Source organism: Pseudoliparis swirei, chromosome 12 (assembly GCF_029220125.1).
Source record: "Pseudoliparis swirei isolate HS2019 ecotype Mariana Trench chromosome 12, NWPU_hadal_v1, whole genome shotgun sequence".
In the NCBI taxonomy this organism is placed as follows: Eukaryota; Metazoa; Chordata; class Actinopteri; order Perciformes; family Liparidae; genus Pseudoliparis; species Pseudoliparis swirei.
The window spans coordinates 14,213,866-14,233,661 of NC_079399.1; the positions used below are offsets into that span (position 1 = coordinate 14,213,866).

General features: G+C 41.1%; 1 protein-coding gene across 4 annotated transcripts in view; it reads right to left on the bottom strand.

The window, feature by feature from the left end:
• The window catches only part of nudt14 (nudix (nucleoside diphosphate linked moiety X)-type motif 14), a 34,596-nt gene that overhangs the window by 6,778 nt on the left and 8,022 nt on the right, over positions 1–19,796 (bottom strand). For 2 of the 4 annotated variants that reach the window (XR_008833370.1, XM_056428123.1), the window contains exons 2-5: positions 16,059–16,102; positions 10,839–10,903; positions 9,785–10,088; positions 7,119–7,201 (exon numbers count right to left, since the gene is read on the bottom strand). Coding sequence is in view for 3 of the 4 variants with exons in the window: in XM_056428123.1 (XP_056284098.1) it covers positions 7,119–7,201; positions 9,785–10,088; positions 10,839–10,903; positions 16,059–16,102 (496 nt within the window). In the remaining variant the exon portion in view is untranslated. Of the gene's footprint in view, positions 1–1,118; positions 7,202–9,784; positions 10,089–10,838; positions 10,904–16,058; positions 16,103–19,796 lie in introns of those variants that run through there. The other 2 variants (XM_056428124.1, XM_056428122.1) reach the window with 2 other exon arrangements.

A 19,796-nucleotide genomic window follows, 5' to 3' on the forward strand; every position in this document is an offset into this window, starting at 1 on the left:
CTTGTGTTTTCTTTCGGGTGAGAAGATGAACGAGTCAGTCAGAAAGCGAGTATTTACCAAACTGTTCCACTTCACACCCAGAAATATAACACAGATAATCATTTTAAATGATCGAGAGCTCTCTACATTTCATGGTGTTGCAAAGATATTGTAAAACCCATGTCTTGTAATTTGAAGACCCCAATATTCACTTGAATGCACAACTGAGCACGTTTTGAGCAACTCGATTGAACAATTTGATTTCCGCGAGACATTACCGGAGGAGAGGGGGTTGACACCAAAGTAGGGGAGAGTATATAAGCGTGACCTGTTGCCATTTGTATCCTAGCAACATGCTTTTAAGAGGGCAGCAGAAGGGTAGCCGTATAAAGGAAATAAAGAGAAACTGATAGAAAAGGTCACGCTCCACAGACGAGCTTTAGCCATGAAGTTGTTGAAGCAAAAATAAAGATGAAGACTTCTTGTCCCGACGTGTTTTTTCGTCTCTGAAACGGTAAATCTACGAGAAAGAAAACGCGCTTCCTGTTTCCTTAAACTCGTGCGTGTACACATCTCTGATAAATACAATCATCTCGACGCTGCAACAGTTTTTATTTCCTTTCTGGCGAAATGCAAGAAGTCCTCTTTCATTTCTGGGAAAACATCAATCAGGTGAATCACATTGAACCTGCTTATCTCTGTTCCTTCAGTTTCCCATGGAAGTGAAGTAATTGTTACACTTCATGCAAACATTACTTGAAGCCTCCCGGCAGTGTGCACACAGCTTATAAAGACTCTATAACGTAAGGTGGTAAGTTATTCATCAGTGACTTGTGAAGACATATTACCTGTGTTTTGTTATATTGTTATTAATTATCTGTTTGTACTGCAGTCTCCACTCATGGAGTCCATAAACACTTCTATCTGCTTACAACTACAGAATAGTGTTTCATTTACCAATTATTACAAGTTCATACAGTTTACAAATTAATTACAAATAACATTTTGTTTGCCGAAAACTGTCAGCGTTCAGTTGAACTGCGCTCGAACCTCAAAGTCGGCGGCCTGTCGCGTAGCGGTCGAGACACTCTCTTAAAATAGGCTTGAAGCATATCATATAAGAATTACAGGAAAAGAAAAAAATGTAATTTTGGGCATGAAACCCATTTTATTTCAATTTAATGCAGTTTAATCCAACAGTTAGTGCACATGCAAAGTATCATATTTAAATATAGACTGTATGTTCGTACCAAGTGTCATGTTTTAAAAGTTTTAATATTTCAACATTTAGGTAATAAATTAACAAAATTTAAACATTACTTAAAACACTGCCCACAATGAGTATACACTTTTAAGACAGCAAAAAAATAAAAATTAAAAAGCATGATAAATTCAAAGTTTGTAATAGTGTTTGTACTTTTTTTTCCAGAAAATATTTTTTGGGTTTTTTAAAACACAAATTCAGTAAAAAAAACAAAAACACAATTGGACAAGTTTCTCCGTCATTACCATGAGAAAAATCATTATGCTCATTTTACTTAAAAGGTATTATGTGTAGGATTTTAGCTGAATATTAAACTACCAAACAGAATAACATGTGCTACACTTTATAATCACTATGAACGGCTAAAAGCAGTAAATCTGATTATCTTCCCCTTGTTGCTTCTGAATGTTCAGCTACCAGTCTGCCAATAAAGAAGCAAACATCATCAACTTCCCCCAAAATCAAGTGACTTTCCCAACAAATGAAGTATTGTTGAGTAGAACACCAGAGGTAATGTTTGATTTAAGGTCCGATTTAACTGCAATAAGAGAATACTACACATTGCACCTTTAAAAACAGGTTCACGTTGAACTGAAAATACAGCAAGTGGCCGTCAAACGGAGCACAAACCATGAACAGAAGAAAAAGGAAAACACGATCACAGTTGAAGAAGCAACTACAGCATAGCCATGGGGGTACAGCTATAAAAGTCTGGTAGCAATGAATTAAGTATTCTGTCACAGAACCACTGACTGTTTCTGACATTGAGCATTGGATACGTCAGCGCCTTATAAAGCTAACGGACACGAAATATTCTCCTTATGTGCCTGAGAGATGGAGGTAGAAATGCTGGGTTAAAGGTTCGTTTCCAGCAGAGGCAAGATTAATCAAACAACCATTTACCTACCTCATGTATTAGTGTTTTATTATAGAAGTAGCGTATGGCTTAACCATTGGCACCGTCTGCAACCTCACTCTGGACTGTCAAAAGCGCCTTTACTTTCGTCGTAGAGGGGAAGGTCAGGATTGTCGCGGTGGGAGACTTCAAGGAATAGTTCGACATTTGGGGCGATACGGTTTCATGCCGATATCACTCTCACGGGCCGTAAAAAGTAAACGCGAAGCTACGGCCAGTCGTTGGTTAGCTTAGCGTTAGCCGGCTGCTGGCTGGAGCTTCATTTTCTGAGCAAAAAAAAGAAGCATATTTTCTAAAAGGTCAAACGCTTCCTTCAAGTTCTCCAAGAACACTGCCAATCACAAGCATTAACAACCTTTACATGAAATTTTAAAAAACCTAAATTGTTTGCATTTCATAAAAATAAAGAATAACGCATAATTGTGAAACTAAATGAGATTATAAAAACATAGCCTGTCGCATCTGAATAGCTTATAAAACTAATAAAAAAATGGTAGAGTATAAAATAGACTGCGGGTCTGATAACAGACCGCTTTGCGAGTTTTGACGTGGAAGGCTGAACAAAAATAAAATATAGGCCTCACTTCCATTTAAATGTCCATTGTATATTTAACTGCCTCCACAGAGAAGTTGGTTGAACCAGCCGAACCCAAAGTGCCGCCATGCCGGTCGCCACCTGCAGCGGCGATCTATTTTTGTGGATGCCACTTGTGATTCGTCAATCTTTAAGGCGGCTGTCTGTCCCCCGCGATGTACACTAAATGCACTCAACCTCCAGGTGATAGCTGGAGGGAAGGTTCTCACGCTAACTTTCCTCAAAAAGAAACATTAGTTTGGCCAAAAGAGAAGTCACATGGCAGGTCTCCACATTCGAGTTACCGACTGGCCTCACACGTCTACATGGCTTTGTTTACATCAAGCCAGATCAGAAGCAGTTGGCCTAATTACAGCAAACTGAGATTTTTTTTTAACCCTTGTGTTGCCTTAGGGTCATTTTGACCCGAATCAATATTACACCCTCCCCCCGCCTTTGGGTCATTTTGACCCGATTCAATGTTTCACCCTCCTGTTACCTTTATATTTACTAACATATTTTACCCTTTGGGTTCAATTTGACGCCAGCAATTAAAACCTCCAGAAAATTATTAGAATTAATATTGTTTTCCAAGTTTAAGTGTGAGGCACTTTATGTTTGTTTGTTGACTACCGAAAGAACACCGACATTAAACATTGAATGGGGTCAAATTAATCCTAAGGCGGGGGGAGGGTGTAATATTGATTCGGGTCAAAATGACCCTAAGGCAACACAAGGGTTAAATACACAAAGGAGTATTACTTTTGGAATGATTATGGCTAACCCATTTAAAATGTGGGCGACAAAAAGTGACCACCATCTTCATTGTTTGCCACTATAGGTTCATCTCATAGCAGACGAGAACAGGACGATGGAAATCTGTGAGCACCATTGGGAATCTTTCATCAGGGTCTCCATTAAACTCAACAAGTGTTGAGATCCACCTGTTCAACTGAAGATGAGAGAAAGGTTGGTCACATGGAAGAATATGGAGGAAATAAGAAGGTTATGGATCTGATGATGATATGGTGCCAAGTAAATAACTATTTAAGGATATTATGATGGCTGGTTATCATGATGTAAAGTGTGGTTAAAACCCCAGTTAGTGTTACAGTAGCCATGTTTCCATTCAATTAACAAGTTGATTGTCAAGTGTTTTGTTTTAATCTGCCAGTAAATAGGATAAAAAACCGTAGAGGTTGCAAACCGGAAACAAACCCAGCCGGCTCGGCCACATGACCATCTACGAGAGGAAGGAGGTCTTTAGGGATTTGTGTCAATTGGGCAAGTTCCATGTTGTCTGGGGACGAAGACGAGCCTCAGCGCGTTATGGGAATATTCGAGGAAACGCAGTCAGCAGAAAACGTTTATCATTCGTTTGAAGTTAAAACGTTATTTCTATAATTGAGGACGTCTTATTGATCTTTGCCGTTTCCATACAGCTTCCAATGCAAAACTTCAAGATCACGGAAACATGTCTAGTTTTAATTAACTCTACACGTAGCACTAACAAGTTATCCATTGGTCATTTCATGGGTTTTAAAAAAGGTGCAATACACATTTTTCCAAACGTGTTATAGTAGATATTTCCTGTAGATGGTTTCCGCTCAAAATCGTTCATCCAAATTTACGATTGTTACCAAAAAAGACAAAGAAAATCTGATTAATGATGGGCATCAGGTCCGGGTGCTAATTTGAGAGAATATGAATCATTTGAGAAAATGAGACATCTTTCTCCCAAAGAAAGATAACAGAATAAAATGTGTTCAAGCAGTTCCAGCAAACTATACAATCTTACATCAAGGAATGACCTTTGACGGAAAGGCGGATACCGAAGCTCAATGACCGGGTGTCGGGGAGATGGATATGGCTAACGGGTTCTTCACATATTTCTATACAGTCTGGGAGTATATATTTGACTCCAGGATGTTAAACATGTTTAGTTTGGTTGAGATTGGTTGATTCTCTTCAGTTCGATAAAAACAATGAATTAGGAGCTAAAGTCGCGTTGAGGCCTGATAGTGGCGGTCAGTCCTCTCCTAAGAGAACCACTGGAGCACGTCTAACGCACTCATGAAGACAAGTGACCAAAAAACACAAGGTGTTATGGGTAAAAGTAGACAAATGTTCACATTTGATTGTCAGTTATTTCTCAGGATAAAAAAAAATAAAAAAAGCCAGAGGAAGTAAATTAATCCTGGATAAAAAGTATTTCTTCAGACAAATACATCAACAGGAAGTTGTATTATGGTTGTTTGTGTTGGAATATATATATACAAGGTGTTCTCAACATCGAACTACAGTTGAACAAATAACTAACATACATTATTTTTATGTTGTAGTCAACAAACCAAATTATTCATGTAGTTGTTTTCTATTTAATTTTTTTAATAAACGTAAAATTTCACTATATTTTGATAGTCATTAATAGTAATAATATATAAATAATGAGATGTGTTATCTGTTGAGAGTGGTTATTTTCTAAAAATGGTGATTCAGAACTTGCATATTTTTAAGAAAACTACAAGGTGTGGGAATTGCTTCCTTTTCACATATTTATTAATAAATGAAGTACCAGCCCTTTAAGAATGAAGAAAAAATAATAACGTATACTAAGAATAGTAAGAACTATGTTGCATTTGGCCTACAAATAAATTTGAAATATTAATATAGAAACGTGCTGGTCATCACATCCAGAGAGCCACCCTGAATATGACCAAAAGTTTGACTATTTGGACCTGAGATTTTGGCAAACTGCTGTTGAGATTCACTTTGTGAAGTAAGGTTTGTGTGTTAATGACCGTCCGAGATTTACAACGCAGAACCTCTGAAATGAATTATGACCAATCTTATTGATGGGTTTAAGTTCTTTTAAATATGCGCCTACACAATGTGTTCAAAATGTTACCTCGACATGCCGGCTATAAAAGGAACTTTCTCGAAATGACATTGTAATGGAAACTATTTGTAAAAAATGATGCACCGGAGAGCAAAAAAAATTCCTTCAAAACTGAAAAAAACTAAATTAAAACTATTCACATGTTACAGTCCGAATATCGGTAACCCTTTGCAGGATTGTGCTTGAGAACAATGGCACATAAAAGTGAGGCGAAGCCTTCGGTGCAGGCAGGCGGGCTTATGCTTTTTCTTTGAAGTGGAAAAATACCTAAATCCCATTTTCCACTTGGCTTGTCGAAGAAAAAGTCTGCCAATACGTCGACTACTTTGACTTAATGAAGGTCTCTAACCTCTAGTTGATTCCAGTGACATTGAGTGATTGTTTAGCCCAGGGTACTGTCAGAAGTATTGCTTAAAGGCTGTGGATCAGAGAAAAGAGGCATGCTTGAACAAGTGGTGGTAAAAACACACCGAACACCTCAATCGTTACAAGGCCCCACCATTGACTAGCATAGTTTTTTGCATTACTGGATCATAGATTAAAGGAATACTCCACTATTTGGTTGAGCTTCGTTACCTTATCTGTATCTTTATTGGTTCATGGAATGACCAGTACAAAAAGTAGTTATTGTTCATACAATGTGTATTTTAATATTAATATGCAAAGTCCCCCCTGCACACTTTGTCAGGCTGTTTGCATCGACTCCAATGAAGATATCAACGTGCTAAAGTTAGCAAACTGTGGTTGACCAGGGCCACATGGCTGGTGAGCATCACCGAGTTTGCAATGAATGCTGGGAGTTGTAGGAATGCTTGAAACGTGTTTGACAAGTTTGTTTATTTGACTGCAAGCAGAATGGCGAATGGCTTTATTTGTATCACCAATATCAGGTGTATGTATATGACGTTTATAAATGCAGGTAACATTCAGGAACCTACACTAAGAGCAGTGGAGTGTTCCTTTAATCAAGGGCAGGCAAATGAAATCAGTGATATGCAGCCATTTATAAACAGATGGCACAGTCAATTAAAAGATTAACACATGACAAAAATCATCAAGAAGAGACACAAATGTGCCAGTGACAACCAGCTATGGCAAATTTTTTTTGAGGGAAAATATTAAGACCACATGAAACTTAGAAAGGTAAACATGACAAAATTTAAAGATACCTGTTGGCAACAAGACCAGGGGCCCACCTTTCATCATGTACCAATAAGCAAAAAGGCAAGACAGGATGAAGAGCCATGAGGGAGAGGGCGGATGTGCTGGGCCAGTGTTTGATTTAATTTGGAATTAACGGTATGGAGACAGTTGGTTCGTTACACATTGGTGGAGATCTTGTACTTGGGAGACATGTTATTATGGAACCAGATGAAACTAAAAATTATGCCCATGGTTTTGGGTATACGCTCGTCATAGGCAAACGTCATGGCCTCGTGCAGCGGGACTTTGACCACCTCGATAAGCTCGCCCTCCCGCGGCTCACCTCCACCTGCACTCACGCAGTTGTCATCAGACACCTCGGCGTAAAACATCGTCTGCTTGGCGCCCGTTACACCGACGCCAGACCTGTCGGGGGGGGGAAAGAAAACAATTATTGAGGGCTGGATATCACTTGAATATATAAATACTCAAATCTTGCTTTGTCATTATTTTACAAAAAGCATCAGTGTTTCAAGGCGTCATTTCCATAAAGTAGGGCACTTTTAGACCCTTCTCCGAATGCAACTTGAGAGTGTCTTCTTCGAGCGTCTGCCTGGTTAACACCCATGTTGTTTAAATGCATTGCCCCATTTTAATTAAAGTGACCTCGGGCTGCCTGCTATTAGCACAGACCCTCACCACACGTCAAAACCACCCCCATAGGGGTCCTGAGGGTTCAAACGATACCCATCTGTTTAATGGAAGAAGCCCACACATAACATCGGTCATAGACAACACCAACAAAGCTGGAGGAGGCGTTCTAGTCAAATCAAAAGCACAGTCATGAGAGCTGTCAGTCAAAGCGGCCCAGGTGCGGCGGATTTATGTGTGACCGTTCATCTTTAAAACTGCTGCGGCAAGATATAGTGTGAGCCGATAATGTGTTGACAAAGATGGCTGCTACTTACATAGCGTTAGCACCGTTAGTCCCGCCCCGTATCATTATGGCACTTCATCTGGAATTCTGTCTGTCAGCAACTTGCCTTTATTTTTTGTTATCTTGATTGAGTTCCACCAAAGTCAAACTGGAGTCATGAGACATGCCTTCCTTTTGGGTGCATCCCAGTGAGTGGACTTTCAGAAAGCGTAGAGATTTAAAAAGGGACACTCAATTTAAATAACTCAAACCCTCGACAGTGGAGAAGCGGCTGAATAAGTTTCTGTAGAAGAAAATGTATGAAATAAAAGTAATAAAAACTGGTAACTTTCATCCGTGAAGGAGTTTTCTACTTTGGTTAAAGTCTGCTGGGTTTGACGCATGAACGATTTTGAACGAGCCGTCACTCCTTAAATGCGTTTTTAAAGGGTAACTTTTTCAACAGGTACACTATTTTTACCTTCGCATTGAAAATGCAGAAGGTTATGTTTTGATCGCTGTGTATTTATTTATTTATTTGTATGCGTGTTATTCGCATAACACAAAAAGTATTAAACCGAATCGCATGAAATTCGGTGGGATGATTGGTTATTATCCGGGGACCATTTGATTAGATTTTGGGATCAATCGGGTCAAAGGTCAAGGTCATGAAAAGGTCAAAATCTTCTTTTTACCATAGCACGGTCAATTTTTATCCAATTGGCATGCAACTCATGCCAACATGTTCATAATTCAATGCCCAATCTTGTGATATGCGAAGGTATGCGCTCTACCGAGTGCCCATTCTAGTTTTCCAATGTTTTTGTATAAAACTGATTAAGAGGGACACTTATTTTATAAATTGGTCCCATAATGAGAGCAAGAAACCCATTTGCGGGCTACAATGTAATGCTATTGGGTAACCTGGTGCCGTTACGTCCACTTCAAGTACGTGTTTTTGTGGGTTTTTTCCTCGTTAGCATTATGAAAAGAGTTGACGTGTTGCCGGAAGACAACGGTGGAATAGTGGAATTCATCCACGGTGGACACGCGAGTACGAGCTGAACAGAGCTCGTTGGGTTAGAGTACAGAAAACGTATCTTTGTGTTATCTAAAAGATACAAAAAAACCTATGGTTCATGTTTGCACATTTCCAGATTGTGCCAACAACATGCTTCCCGCAGCTTTATGGATTACTTTTGGACACGGACGGGCTGAAGTTGTGGATCGTTGTGGATTCTGACATTCCTGTCCACACATGAGTGCTGCCAGGCACAGAGCAGAAAACATACAGCGAGGCACTTTTTATGAGTGGAGAGACGTGCTGCAGACAAAGTGGAAGTAATGGTATTGATGTGAGGACCTGGCATCCGAACACACAACAGCATGGCGGGATAACAACAACAACCATCACGTCTACTGGATGTATATTGACGATGCTCGGTCCGCACACATTGTCCCCGGTAGTCAATTGGACACAAACACATGGGAAAAGAGGGTTACCCGTTAAACGGTACCTGGAATAGAATTTAAGAACAATCAGTCCAAATAATTAAACAAAACTGCAAACGTGCGTAAGTCCCGAGTGAAAGTAGCTCAACGAGGTTCAGAAATTATAGATGAAAATTATACAAAATACAACACGATATTAATTGTTCAGCGACCCGAAATCCAGTGGGAGAAACTAAAGCAGATGTTTAAAAAGATAAGGAAATGCCTCGTCCTAAAACGTATTTGTGTTGGGAATGGACAGACTTAACCCTTGTGTTGCCTTAGGGTCAATTTGACCCGAATCAATATTACACCCTCGTGTCGCTTTAGGATTAATTTGACCCCATTCAATGTTTAATGTCGGTGTTCTTTCGGTAGTCAACAAACAAACATAAAGTGCCTCACACTTAAACTTGGAAAACAATATTAATTCTAATAATTTTCTGGAGGTTTTAATTGCTGGCGTCAAATTGAACCCAAAGGGTAAAATATGTTTGTAAATATAAAGGTAACAGGAGGGTGAAACATTGAATCGGGTCAAAATGACCCAAAGGCGACAGGAGGGTTAAAGCTTCAGACACACACATGTGCAATCAGCTCACCTGTAAGAAGTAATCCTCTTCAGTTTAGAGGCCGGCACATCGTAGCCACACTCCTCCAGCACCTCCTGCCGGGCGATCTCCTCCAGAGACAGATTGGGTTTGTCCACCAGTCCGGCGCAGAGCTCGTAGGTGACCCCCGCTGAGGCCGGGGGCCGCTCAGAAGAGCCCTCCCCCTCTACCGCCGACGGGCCCTCCTGGGACTCGGCAGCAGCGGGTTCGGTGGCTTCGGAGACGCCCTCCTCGGTGTTTTCAGGCGACTGAGGCGGCTGCGTCTTGGTCCTTTCCCACTCGCACATGTACACAGCTGGTTGGTAGGAGAAAAAAACACAAAATACTGTTATACCTGTGTGGAAGTACGACGTTACTCCTGTGATATGTCCGTCTACTTGTTTCTTCTTTTAGAGACGATGATTAATCAATTAACAAATATTTTCTTTAAATGCTGGCTAACTGCCACACTGTTAAATAATAACTAAATGTGAAGCACATACAATATAATATTTAAATATAAAGATTCACATGTCAGAGTTTCGACCAGCTTTCTATTGTGAAGGCATCACGACTCACCTGAAATAAAGGACGCATTACATTATTATGAAATCTTGGGTGAAACCCTTGATGTACTTTATTTTTGGCCCTGTAGCCAACATATTGACCACTCCCTATTTAAACAAACTAATGCCATTCTAGGTTACAACAAATTGATTTCTTTCAGATAAAGGACATCGTATTTTTCCCCCGACAGCAAAGAGAAAGGGGAAGAAAAAAAAATACCGAGGCCCAGACTTCCTTGAATTTAGCACACTGCGTTGTGGAACAGTCCCTGGCGGCGTCTAACAAAGGAGGTTAGGCTGCTTTGTAATAGGGCCTCTTGCGGCCTATTTATGAGTCGGCATTGTTACTAAGACCCAGTAGAATAAACAGGGATTGTAATGGACTGCTTTTTTAGTCAAAGTGCCCACCGGATGTACAACAATCTACATCTATCTGGGGGACAACAAGAAAAATGAATTACCTCGAATGCAGATTAAAGTTTGTCTCCTGTGTAACGTACCTGGGCGGAACTGCTTGACGAGGACAAAACAGTGTGAGCTGGTGTTGAAGATCAACACTGACACACTAAAGAAAGAGAGCCAAAAAGGTCAAGTTAAATACATTCTGGCAACTTTTTTTTCTCTCGGCATCCATGACATATTAGGCAAGAAGCTGAACCCCAAAGGTTACTGGATTAAAACCAGTGTGTGTGGAACACCCGGAAATATTGTATGTTGGGTCCACAAGAATACTTTATAAACATTTGTACAAACCTGACTCAGTCAACAGACTACAGGGTCATACATTTTGGGCTGAAAGTGGACGTCCACGCAATCCCTGGTGGATCGGGGTGTTTGATCTGAAAATGAGGCTTAAAGTGTGTAAACTAACTCAAATAAATCAGTGTATGACGTCATGCGTGTGAGGTTGCGTGAGCGTGACTGTGGCCGCCGGTGGAGACCCGAGGCCCGCCGTCGGCGTTGGGAAAGCGGATGTGTCCGAGGCAGCAGGAAGCCCTGCCCTGTCTTTCCCAGGGTGAGAGGACTTATTGGACCTTGCTCGTGCGACTTGTTTCTCGCTACAGTGCCTGGGCTATTACTGATTTAATATCCGTCTGCAGTACAGATATTATAAGTTAAAGTCTAAGGTCGATTTTCAACAATATACAGGGTTCTTACACATTTTGACCAATGGATTTTCATGACTTTTCCATGACTTTAAACCAAATTTCCACGACCAAACTGAAATCTCGCTATGAACAAGAACAATTTAGAAAATGTTGTGCTTTTTTGAGCGTCTTTCTTTAAAAAAAACATATTAATTACTTCAAACTCTGCGTAAATGAACATGTGAATATAACAACATTTCCATGACTTTTCCAAAACTTTTATGATGTAAGTTTTTTCCATGACTTTTCCAGGCCTGGAAATGACCATTCTAAAATTCCATGACTTTTCCAGGTTTTCCATGACCGTACGAACACTGAATCTATTAATATTGGCTGACCTGACCGTTGAGCAATTTTAAGGCTGACCATGAGCCCACGGACTCACAGGAGGAGTCATTTGGGCTTAAAGTGGGGAAACAGGCCTGAGGCACGAAGGCCGCCCACTGAGGCCGGCCTGCGCCTTGTTGTGCTCTTCCAAACCATTACAGCCTCCTCCCACTGAAGATAATTACTCTCATGGTTGAACCACGAAGCAGGCTGGACGGACGCTCAGGACTTTTCATGCTCCGTTAAGCTCTGTCCGCGGGGCTTCTGGCTGGACAGCGGGAAAACTGGGTTCTGACAGACTTCTGAGGAGCAGGGCTAAGGCGTATGGTATTAGGACACGACAACAAAGAAATGGGTTAAGTGCTAAATAATTCATCTTCTGAGACCAGAACTCAGGCAATGACATTGCGCAAGACCAACAAATCGAGAGACTCTTTTAATTCTTTCAACTTGTGCATTTGAGATATACATTTCTGAACCACATAGAAGAGTGTTTAGAACAATTTTTATTGACTAGTTTTCGTGTGTTTACTCATAACTCCAAGTGAAGGTTTAAACACATTGAGTGTAGATACACATTATATTTCCTTTGGATTCCCTGAAAACTATATTAAAGCCTCCCAGGAGGGAATTAAACTGATTGTGTTACTCTGTTTACAAATGTCTCCATATATTAGCTGGCTGGGGGCACATCAGACATAACTCACTTAGGAGAGTGAAAGGCATAGACGTGAATCAAAACACGAGCAGGGCTCCAGCGAGAGCTCGGCATATGCATGTTCATGGTCTCTCAAATTTCTTGCACTGGCTGAAAATACTGTCTGTCATTAAATGTCAGTTACAGTGATGAACAAGCAACTGTACGTAAATACTCCCATAAACACATAGGTGTCGGAATAACAACGCAATGGGAGTTTGCCCACCCAGCCGACATGTTTTTATAGATTTGGAGACGGCTTATGCGTTCATGGCACTTCGTGAAGGAAGTTCTCGGTGGACATAGACTTCGACATTGTGCATCTGCTTTTTGCCGGTGATGCAATTCTGCTCGTTTCATCGGGCGGTGACCTCCAGAGGAACTCCCAGTTGGAGACCGTGGAACATGTGATGGAAAATAATGGATTTAGCCATTTCCAGTCCCCTTGGGTCAACACGATCTCAGGGTGAGATGTGGTATGAGATCAATGGGCGCATTGCTGGGCCGTCTGTGGTGAAGCCGGTGTTTTACCGGATTGTTAATGGTGAAAAAGAAGCTTCATTCACTAAATTAGATATATCCCAGTACGCTACCCACAAATCGGTCCTTCACATTTTTTGCTAGTGCTCCTGAAATGTGACGAGAAGTGTGCTGCCGAGAAGAAACTGTTACGCTATTTAACCCTCCTGTTACCTTTCGGGTCAATTTGACCCCATTCAATGTTTAATGTCGGTGTTCTTTGGGGTCAATTTGACCCCAGGCTGTTTTTCACTGTGTCAAACATATAAGAAATATCAACTTTTTTAGATATTTAAAGGGCTATTTAGGTAGTCAACAAACAAACATAAAGTACCTCACACTTAAACTTGGGAAACAATATTAATTCTAATAATTTTCTGGAGGTTTTAATTGCTGGGGTCAAATTGACCCAGAGGGTAAAATATGTTAGTAAATGTAAAGGTAACAGGAGGGTTAAACAAAATGGATCTTTTCAATACGGGCTAAAGGAGGAATAACACTTGATGTTCCCATGGGCTATTTCTGTAGGAAGTACAGTCTGGGGTTTACTGCTTTTGCCTCAGTTGGACTGTTTTTTTCCCGGGGACCTCTCTTCGGGGTCAGGGGTGGAGGAAAGAAGGCTTAAACGACCTGAGACGTGCTGCAGGGCATTACGGTACCCTGGGCCGAACAGGGAGTAGGGACCGGGGCTTTGACACGAATGTGTGATATTTCTCCTCCCGTGCCCCCTGTGAAGCTCAAGACAGTTATAGCCATTGCCAAGTAGAATAACAGAGCACCAGATCCCGAAAAAAACAAGGTGTGTTTTCGTGAAAGGAAACAAAAATAACAAGCAAAACACAGCTTATTTCTTTTTCTGTGCACACGACGCATGAGCAGAGAACTTTATCAATATATTTCACGGTCCACCAGAAAATCCAGTAACAAAAAAAGTTAATTACAGCATGTTTTAAAAATATGCTGCTTGTAAAACAAATTAAAGAATAGAGAATAGATGTCATATTTAGAGCAGGGTGTCTACAGGAATAAACCAGTGAAATTTAAGACTTTTTAAGACTTTTTAAGACCACGTCTAAATAAAATTTAAGACCTAACGTACGAAGGAAATATACATTAATCTAAATTAATTAATTCAAAGTAATCACACTGATGTCTGTTCAAAATTAACAGTATGGTGTAATGCAAAAGGATAACACAAATGGCATTGCTGTTGTAAATTATATTTATTAATACAACATTTTCTGAACATTTAAGTCCCATGAACAAATGTCTATAAAATCAAGTAAATATATTTTTTAAATACGTGCAACATAGTTCCTTTTGAACAAAAAAATCTATAAAATAACATAAATAACATTTCCAGCTGCTTTTAAAATGCAAATACATTTACATAATAGAATGTGTGTGTGTGTGTGTGTGTGTGTGTGTGTGTGTGTGTGTGTGTGTGTGAGTTCTCATGTCTCTATGTGATGGGTGTGTGTCACAGGTTCATGTCTCCTCCTGAGCTTTTGTGAATATACTAGAAAACAATCCTTTTCAAACTGTATGAATACAAAAACTTCCAGTTGACATTTGGTCCATTCTCCTGGAAAAAAGAAAGAAAAGGCAAACATTAGCCAAACAACAGTCACCACATCTCTTCATGACACCACCACTTCAGATTAATGTCAGGCTGGATAAATATGAATGAATACTATTTTTACAAATTAAGCAACGTGAGCCATCCCTTGAGCCTAGTGAACACTATGTAGACATATTGACAGGTAAACACCACTCTACTACCATTCTAAAACTATTTTTAATTAGTCTAATTAATGTGTAGTGCGCCTATGCATAGCTGTTATTAACTTGACACACGAGTAAAGCTTAACTATATGAAACACATACTCATATACATGAGGTTAGTTAATACATATATATTTATGTTAGACTTACTGTGAGATGCTGAAGTAGGTCCTGGTGTCATGGCCCATGAGCTCCAGAGGATCCTGACGGGACCTGGTCGTTTCACCAATAGCGCACATGAAGTCCAGCTGTCTGCTCGCAGTGGTCTGGTTCAGAGTCTCGTGGAACAGAATGAAGAACGCACTGCAGCGTTGGACTTCGGTGATGAGCTCTTCGTTTCACGGCGTTGGATTTCCTCTGGTGACCTTCAGCGTTGTAGCGTTGACGTTGTTGCTGGCGGCGGAGCAGGAGCTAGCCCCGCGGGCTGCTGGCGGCCTTCGCTAGTCTCTGTGCTTCTTGCTCTGCTCGTGAGATTCCACCGCTGGAAAGTCTCCCGACACATAACGCAGCTTCAGAAGCATTTCACCGACCGTGACCAGAAACACTCGTTCTTTTCTAGCCGTTGTTGAACTTGCATCCCCCCCATGTTTTCTAAAGTAGCCGATGCTTCACGTTGTAGGGGATGGGACCGAATACGCGGTGCCCCTTTAAGAGAAGGGGCGTGGCCCCGGTGACACCAGAGACGCCGCAGAGCAACCCGAGCAAAATACGGACCTGGCGAAACAGATTGCCTCATATTCGTAATGACATGACACCCAAAAAATTTAAGACCAATCCAATCTGAAATTAAGACAATTTAAGACTTTTTAAGGCCTTATTTTTAGGAAAAGCAATTTAAGACTTTTTAATGCCCCGCAGACACCCTGTAGAGGTACAGAGATGGTACGGGTCAAGTTTAGTGCAAATCAAGCCCCTTTGTCACTCAGACAATTAAATTCAACCTTCTTTGCTCCCCGAGAGCTCGATCAGATTCACATATTTGAGTGACGAGCTCTTCAGATCGCAAAATGTCTCCTGACACGGACATGCAGCTCTTTCTTTACAATTCAAAGCGATTTAGTTGGCAGCTATTCTCACGTCTTGGCTAAGCAAACCAACCGGTTTCGACAGCTCACCAGCAAGCAGTAGCATCTCTTTGTGCATGTGTGTGTGTGTGCGTGTGTGTGTGTGTATTTATTCGTGCACACATAGAATAGGAGGGGGACTGCTTCCATCCAACAGTTAAGAAGAAAATGTGTTGTTACCTATCGTGGGTTCGCATGAAGTCCCAGGATTTCTTGGTGCCATTCTGTGAAGGAATAAGACAAAACAGCATAAGTTTGTAAACAGAACAATATGTTTAAGTGAAACAACAGAGTAAACAAAAAGTGTGACAACAGTGTTTATCACGTGGCACAACTGCTCACTAGCATTGTTGTGTGTGACTTGTATGGCAGAATGACAAAATACCGCCAATTTAATTTATATGATTAGTGTCGAAGCAATTAGCTTCCCCATAACTGATGCCTGCATGAGCCTGTTGAAGTAATTTTACAAGCCACACCCAATAAAAACATCTCCAGAAGTAAATCAGTGCCAGCACCAAACATTATACTGTTGACTTGTATCAACTGAAGTTCAGCAAGAAGTATGTGAAAGACAAATGATAACTTTAACGGTTGCAATAATTCATAATGTACACAGTAGCCACAACTCAGAACTTAAATAACAGCAATTTCTGTTGATTCTCTGTATGCATAATCAATACTAAATACTGCCAAATTCCATACACAGTGTACAGCAAACAGTCTGGTGATCGTCTGCATTGGGTCAGAGGCAGCAGCTCGAGCCCGAATGGAGATCTTGAAGAAAATATTTCATTTTGAATCAGTGCGAGTGATCATTTTTTCAGAATTATTTTTCTTAAAAACATTTTTTTGTGGGGTTCAGTAAAATAAAAGATGCTTTACATGTAGCACAACAATATTACAATAAATAAACAGTATTTTGACACACATTGCGTCTCCTGAGATTTGTAAATGGCAGTAGGCCATATTGCCAAATCTGGAATTAACTGTGCAGGGGATCTTGAAAGTAAAAATCATATTGTGTATGCTTTGTCTCATTAATACCTCATTAATGGGTGATCTTTGAGGGTCTAACGCAGTAATTGTTTTTGCATCCTCAGAGAAAAAAAAGGATCCCCGGTACATGCCGCTGGACTCGGTAGCAGGAAGAGATCCCCGATAGCTACGCACTAAAACATGTCCTCTAGTTACAAAGCGCACGCCAGAGGAGTTGCTGTAGCAACGTGTTTCAATGCCCTGTGGCCACATCAACGTGCAGCTGAACACTCCTTCAGTACATTTCCAGCTGCGCAATTAGGATCGAACTCCCGAGGCAGGTGAGTGACAGGTACAGAAGGGACGCAGTCACAATCAGCCCTCAACACTCTGGCACACAACGATCTTAAATATGTGGGCAGCGACACCAACATTGTCTTGATTGTGTAACAGTTTAGCTCCACGCCTTCCTTTTTGTTATAGTTGTTTTCATCCTGTCACACCATCTCGTCAGTCCAACTCCCCTCACCTGCCTCTGATCACCTCGTTAGTCCCTCATTCCCTTCACCTGGTCCTCACGCTCTTCTCACCTGCAGCCCATCCCCTCATTAGTCCCTCACTATTTAGCCCCCTCACTTCCACTTGTCCTCTGCCAGATTGTCTTGTGTTTTTGTGCCAAGTTCTCCAGCGTTATTGGAGTATATTCTTGACCTGCCTGTTCTGACCCTGCCTGCCTGCCTGCCCTGACCTCTGATTCTCTGCCCCGCCCCTTTTTGGACTTGTTTGTTTTTCGACTGATCTCCCGGTTTTGACCCAGCCTGTTTCCAACCAAAGACAGTCATCTTTGTTTCTCCTGTCTGAGTCATGCTTTTGGGTCCACTCTAATAGCGCCGTGACAGATTGTTGGCTCATCGCTGGGCCGTAAGCGTGGCGGCACAATGACTGAACAATCCTGATGGTCCAGTTCATGTCGAGTTTTTGTTTCATTCGTGACGAGAGGAAAGGTGTTTACAGTTCAGGGTGCAAAACTCTGTGAAGGAAAATCCAAATAATGTGGAATGCATGCCTTCATTTCACTTTGCTTTTTGTGTAAAGTCAACATATAGTTTGCATCCTGTGATGTATAAGTGTCTGCAGCTGCGTAACAGTCTGTGCAAAGGACTTCATCCCCCTGGTTTTTTTGTTTCAAACATTAGCCTTTAAATATTATTGCGTCCAGATTGGCCAAATGCATGGTTAATTTTTACTTTATTTTTATGTTTTATTTATTTTTATGTTTTTTTATTATGCATTCTTACTTTTGAAGGTTATATTTCTGTAATAAATATCAAGTATAAAAATATATATATATATATATTATTGCGTCCAAGCAAAGATATGTGAATAAACTGAAAACCTAGTATGTATTCCTCTATCCACAGACTGCATGCTGTATAAATATGGTCAAGTCGGCCTACATTTTCTACGCCTGAGGAAATATGTCCATAATTCAGATGAAGGCGACACCTCCTCTCCACCCACAAGCTCTTTCAGACGCAGGGGTGACAGCTTTACAAGGACGGGCTTATAGTCAGCTAATGTGTGCCAGTGTGGTGGTGCAGTTCCAGTACCACCCAAAAATGGGAGGAGGCGAAATGACAAAGCTAATCGCACTGATAGAATCAGAACTAATAGTGTTATTGTTGTTGCAGAACAGGGTTTGAGTTGGATGTGCTACAAAAGCAACTTCAGAGATTTGCATCTGAATAAACTCACACGCACAGCTTTCAAATGCAACGGACCGATTGGACTGACTGACGTCTCTGACATTTCAAAAAATTCTGAGAGCAGAGTCAGAGTCGGCTGGCTGGATATGGCTGTGAAGAATACCATCAACATTCATAATAAAACACTGGCAACTAAAATACAGCAACACCACGACTACAGCACACGACCAACTCAAATCGTACTGAATTTTAATAAAACGACAAAACAAAAAGTGAGGCTATAAGCACACTTTGTGTAACTTCCAAAATGCAGCGCTTAGTTCCGGGCGACTGCCTCGTGTTAACCTCAGGTACATCATACATGATATCTACTATAAATCATACAGTCAAACGACCGGAGGGCCTCAAAGTGAAGCCAAGCTGCGATAATGCCTTCATGCATCATTAACTATGAAGCCAAAGTGTGTGTAGGCTCACTTATGGTTTTGCTATGGTATCGCCTGTAAGTACTGTAATAGATATGTCGTTTGATAAAAGCTTACTGTGTGCACATTAGAATACAGAGCTCAGCAGGTACTCCTGACACCCGACTTTAATCTCAAATAAAGTGTGTCATCGATTCTAGCACACATATGTATTCATACTGCTTGTCTCTGTATTGTATATATAGGTTGTTCAGTATGATGCAAAATATGAATAAATGATGTAAAATGATGAGGTTTGAATTAAAGACCTAAAGACAGCGCCAGTAAGCGACTGCGTTGTTGCACACAGTTAGGACATAATACTCCATCCTTATACTGCACCTTGAAATGTGACCCTCTTGCTTGTGCCGCCGCTGCTCAGAGGATTGTGGGTCAGAATATCAAGAAGATCCATGCTAGCTTACAGACTGCCAACTGTGACCTGATGTAGTGGGACCGGTATTCTTGGCTCGAGACACACTGAAATGTTTTACGGCACACTGAAGAGTGTATGGAAGTGTTGGAATACAGGGCCGGCTGCCAGCCGGCAGCGAGGCGTTGATGTCATCAACAGTCCTCCTCGCTGCATCATGTCATCAAAGATCTTCTGCATGCGCTGCAGACAACCTGCCGTTGTAATTACGCTCACAAAAACCTGTCATGTCAACAAAGTGTGCCGAGTGTCTTACAGGGCATCATTCCTGCTCGAGGCCAGGCCGGCTGCACCCCGCTCGCTTTTCCTCGGTGAAAACAACACGGGTGTACAGCCG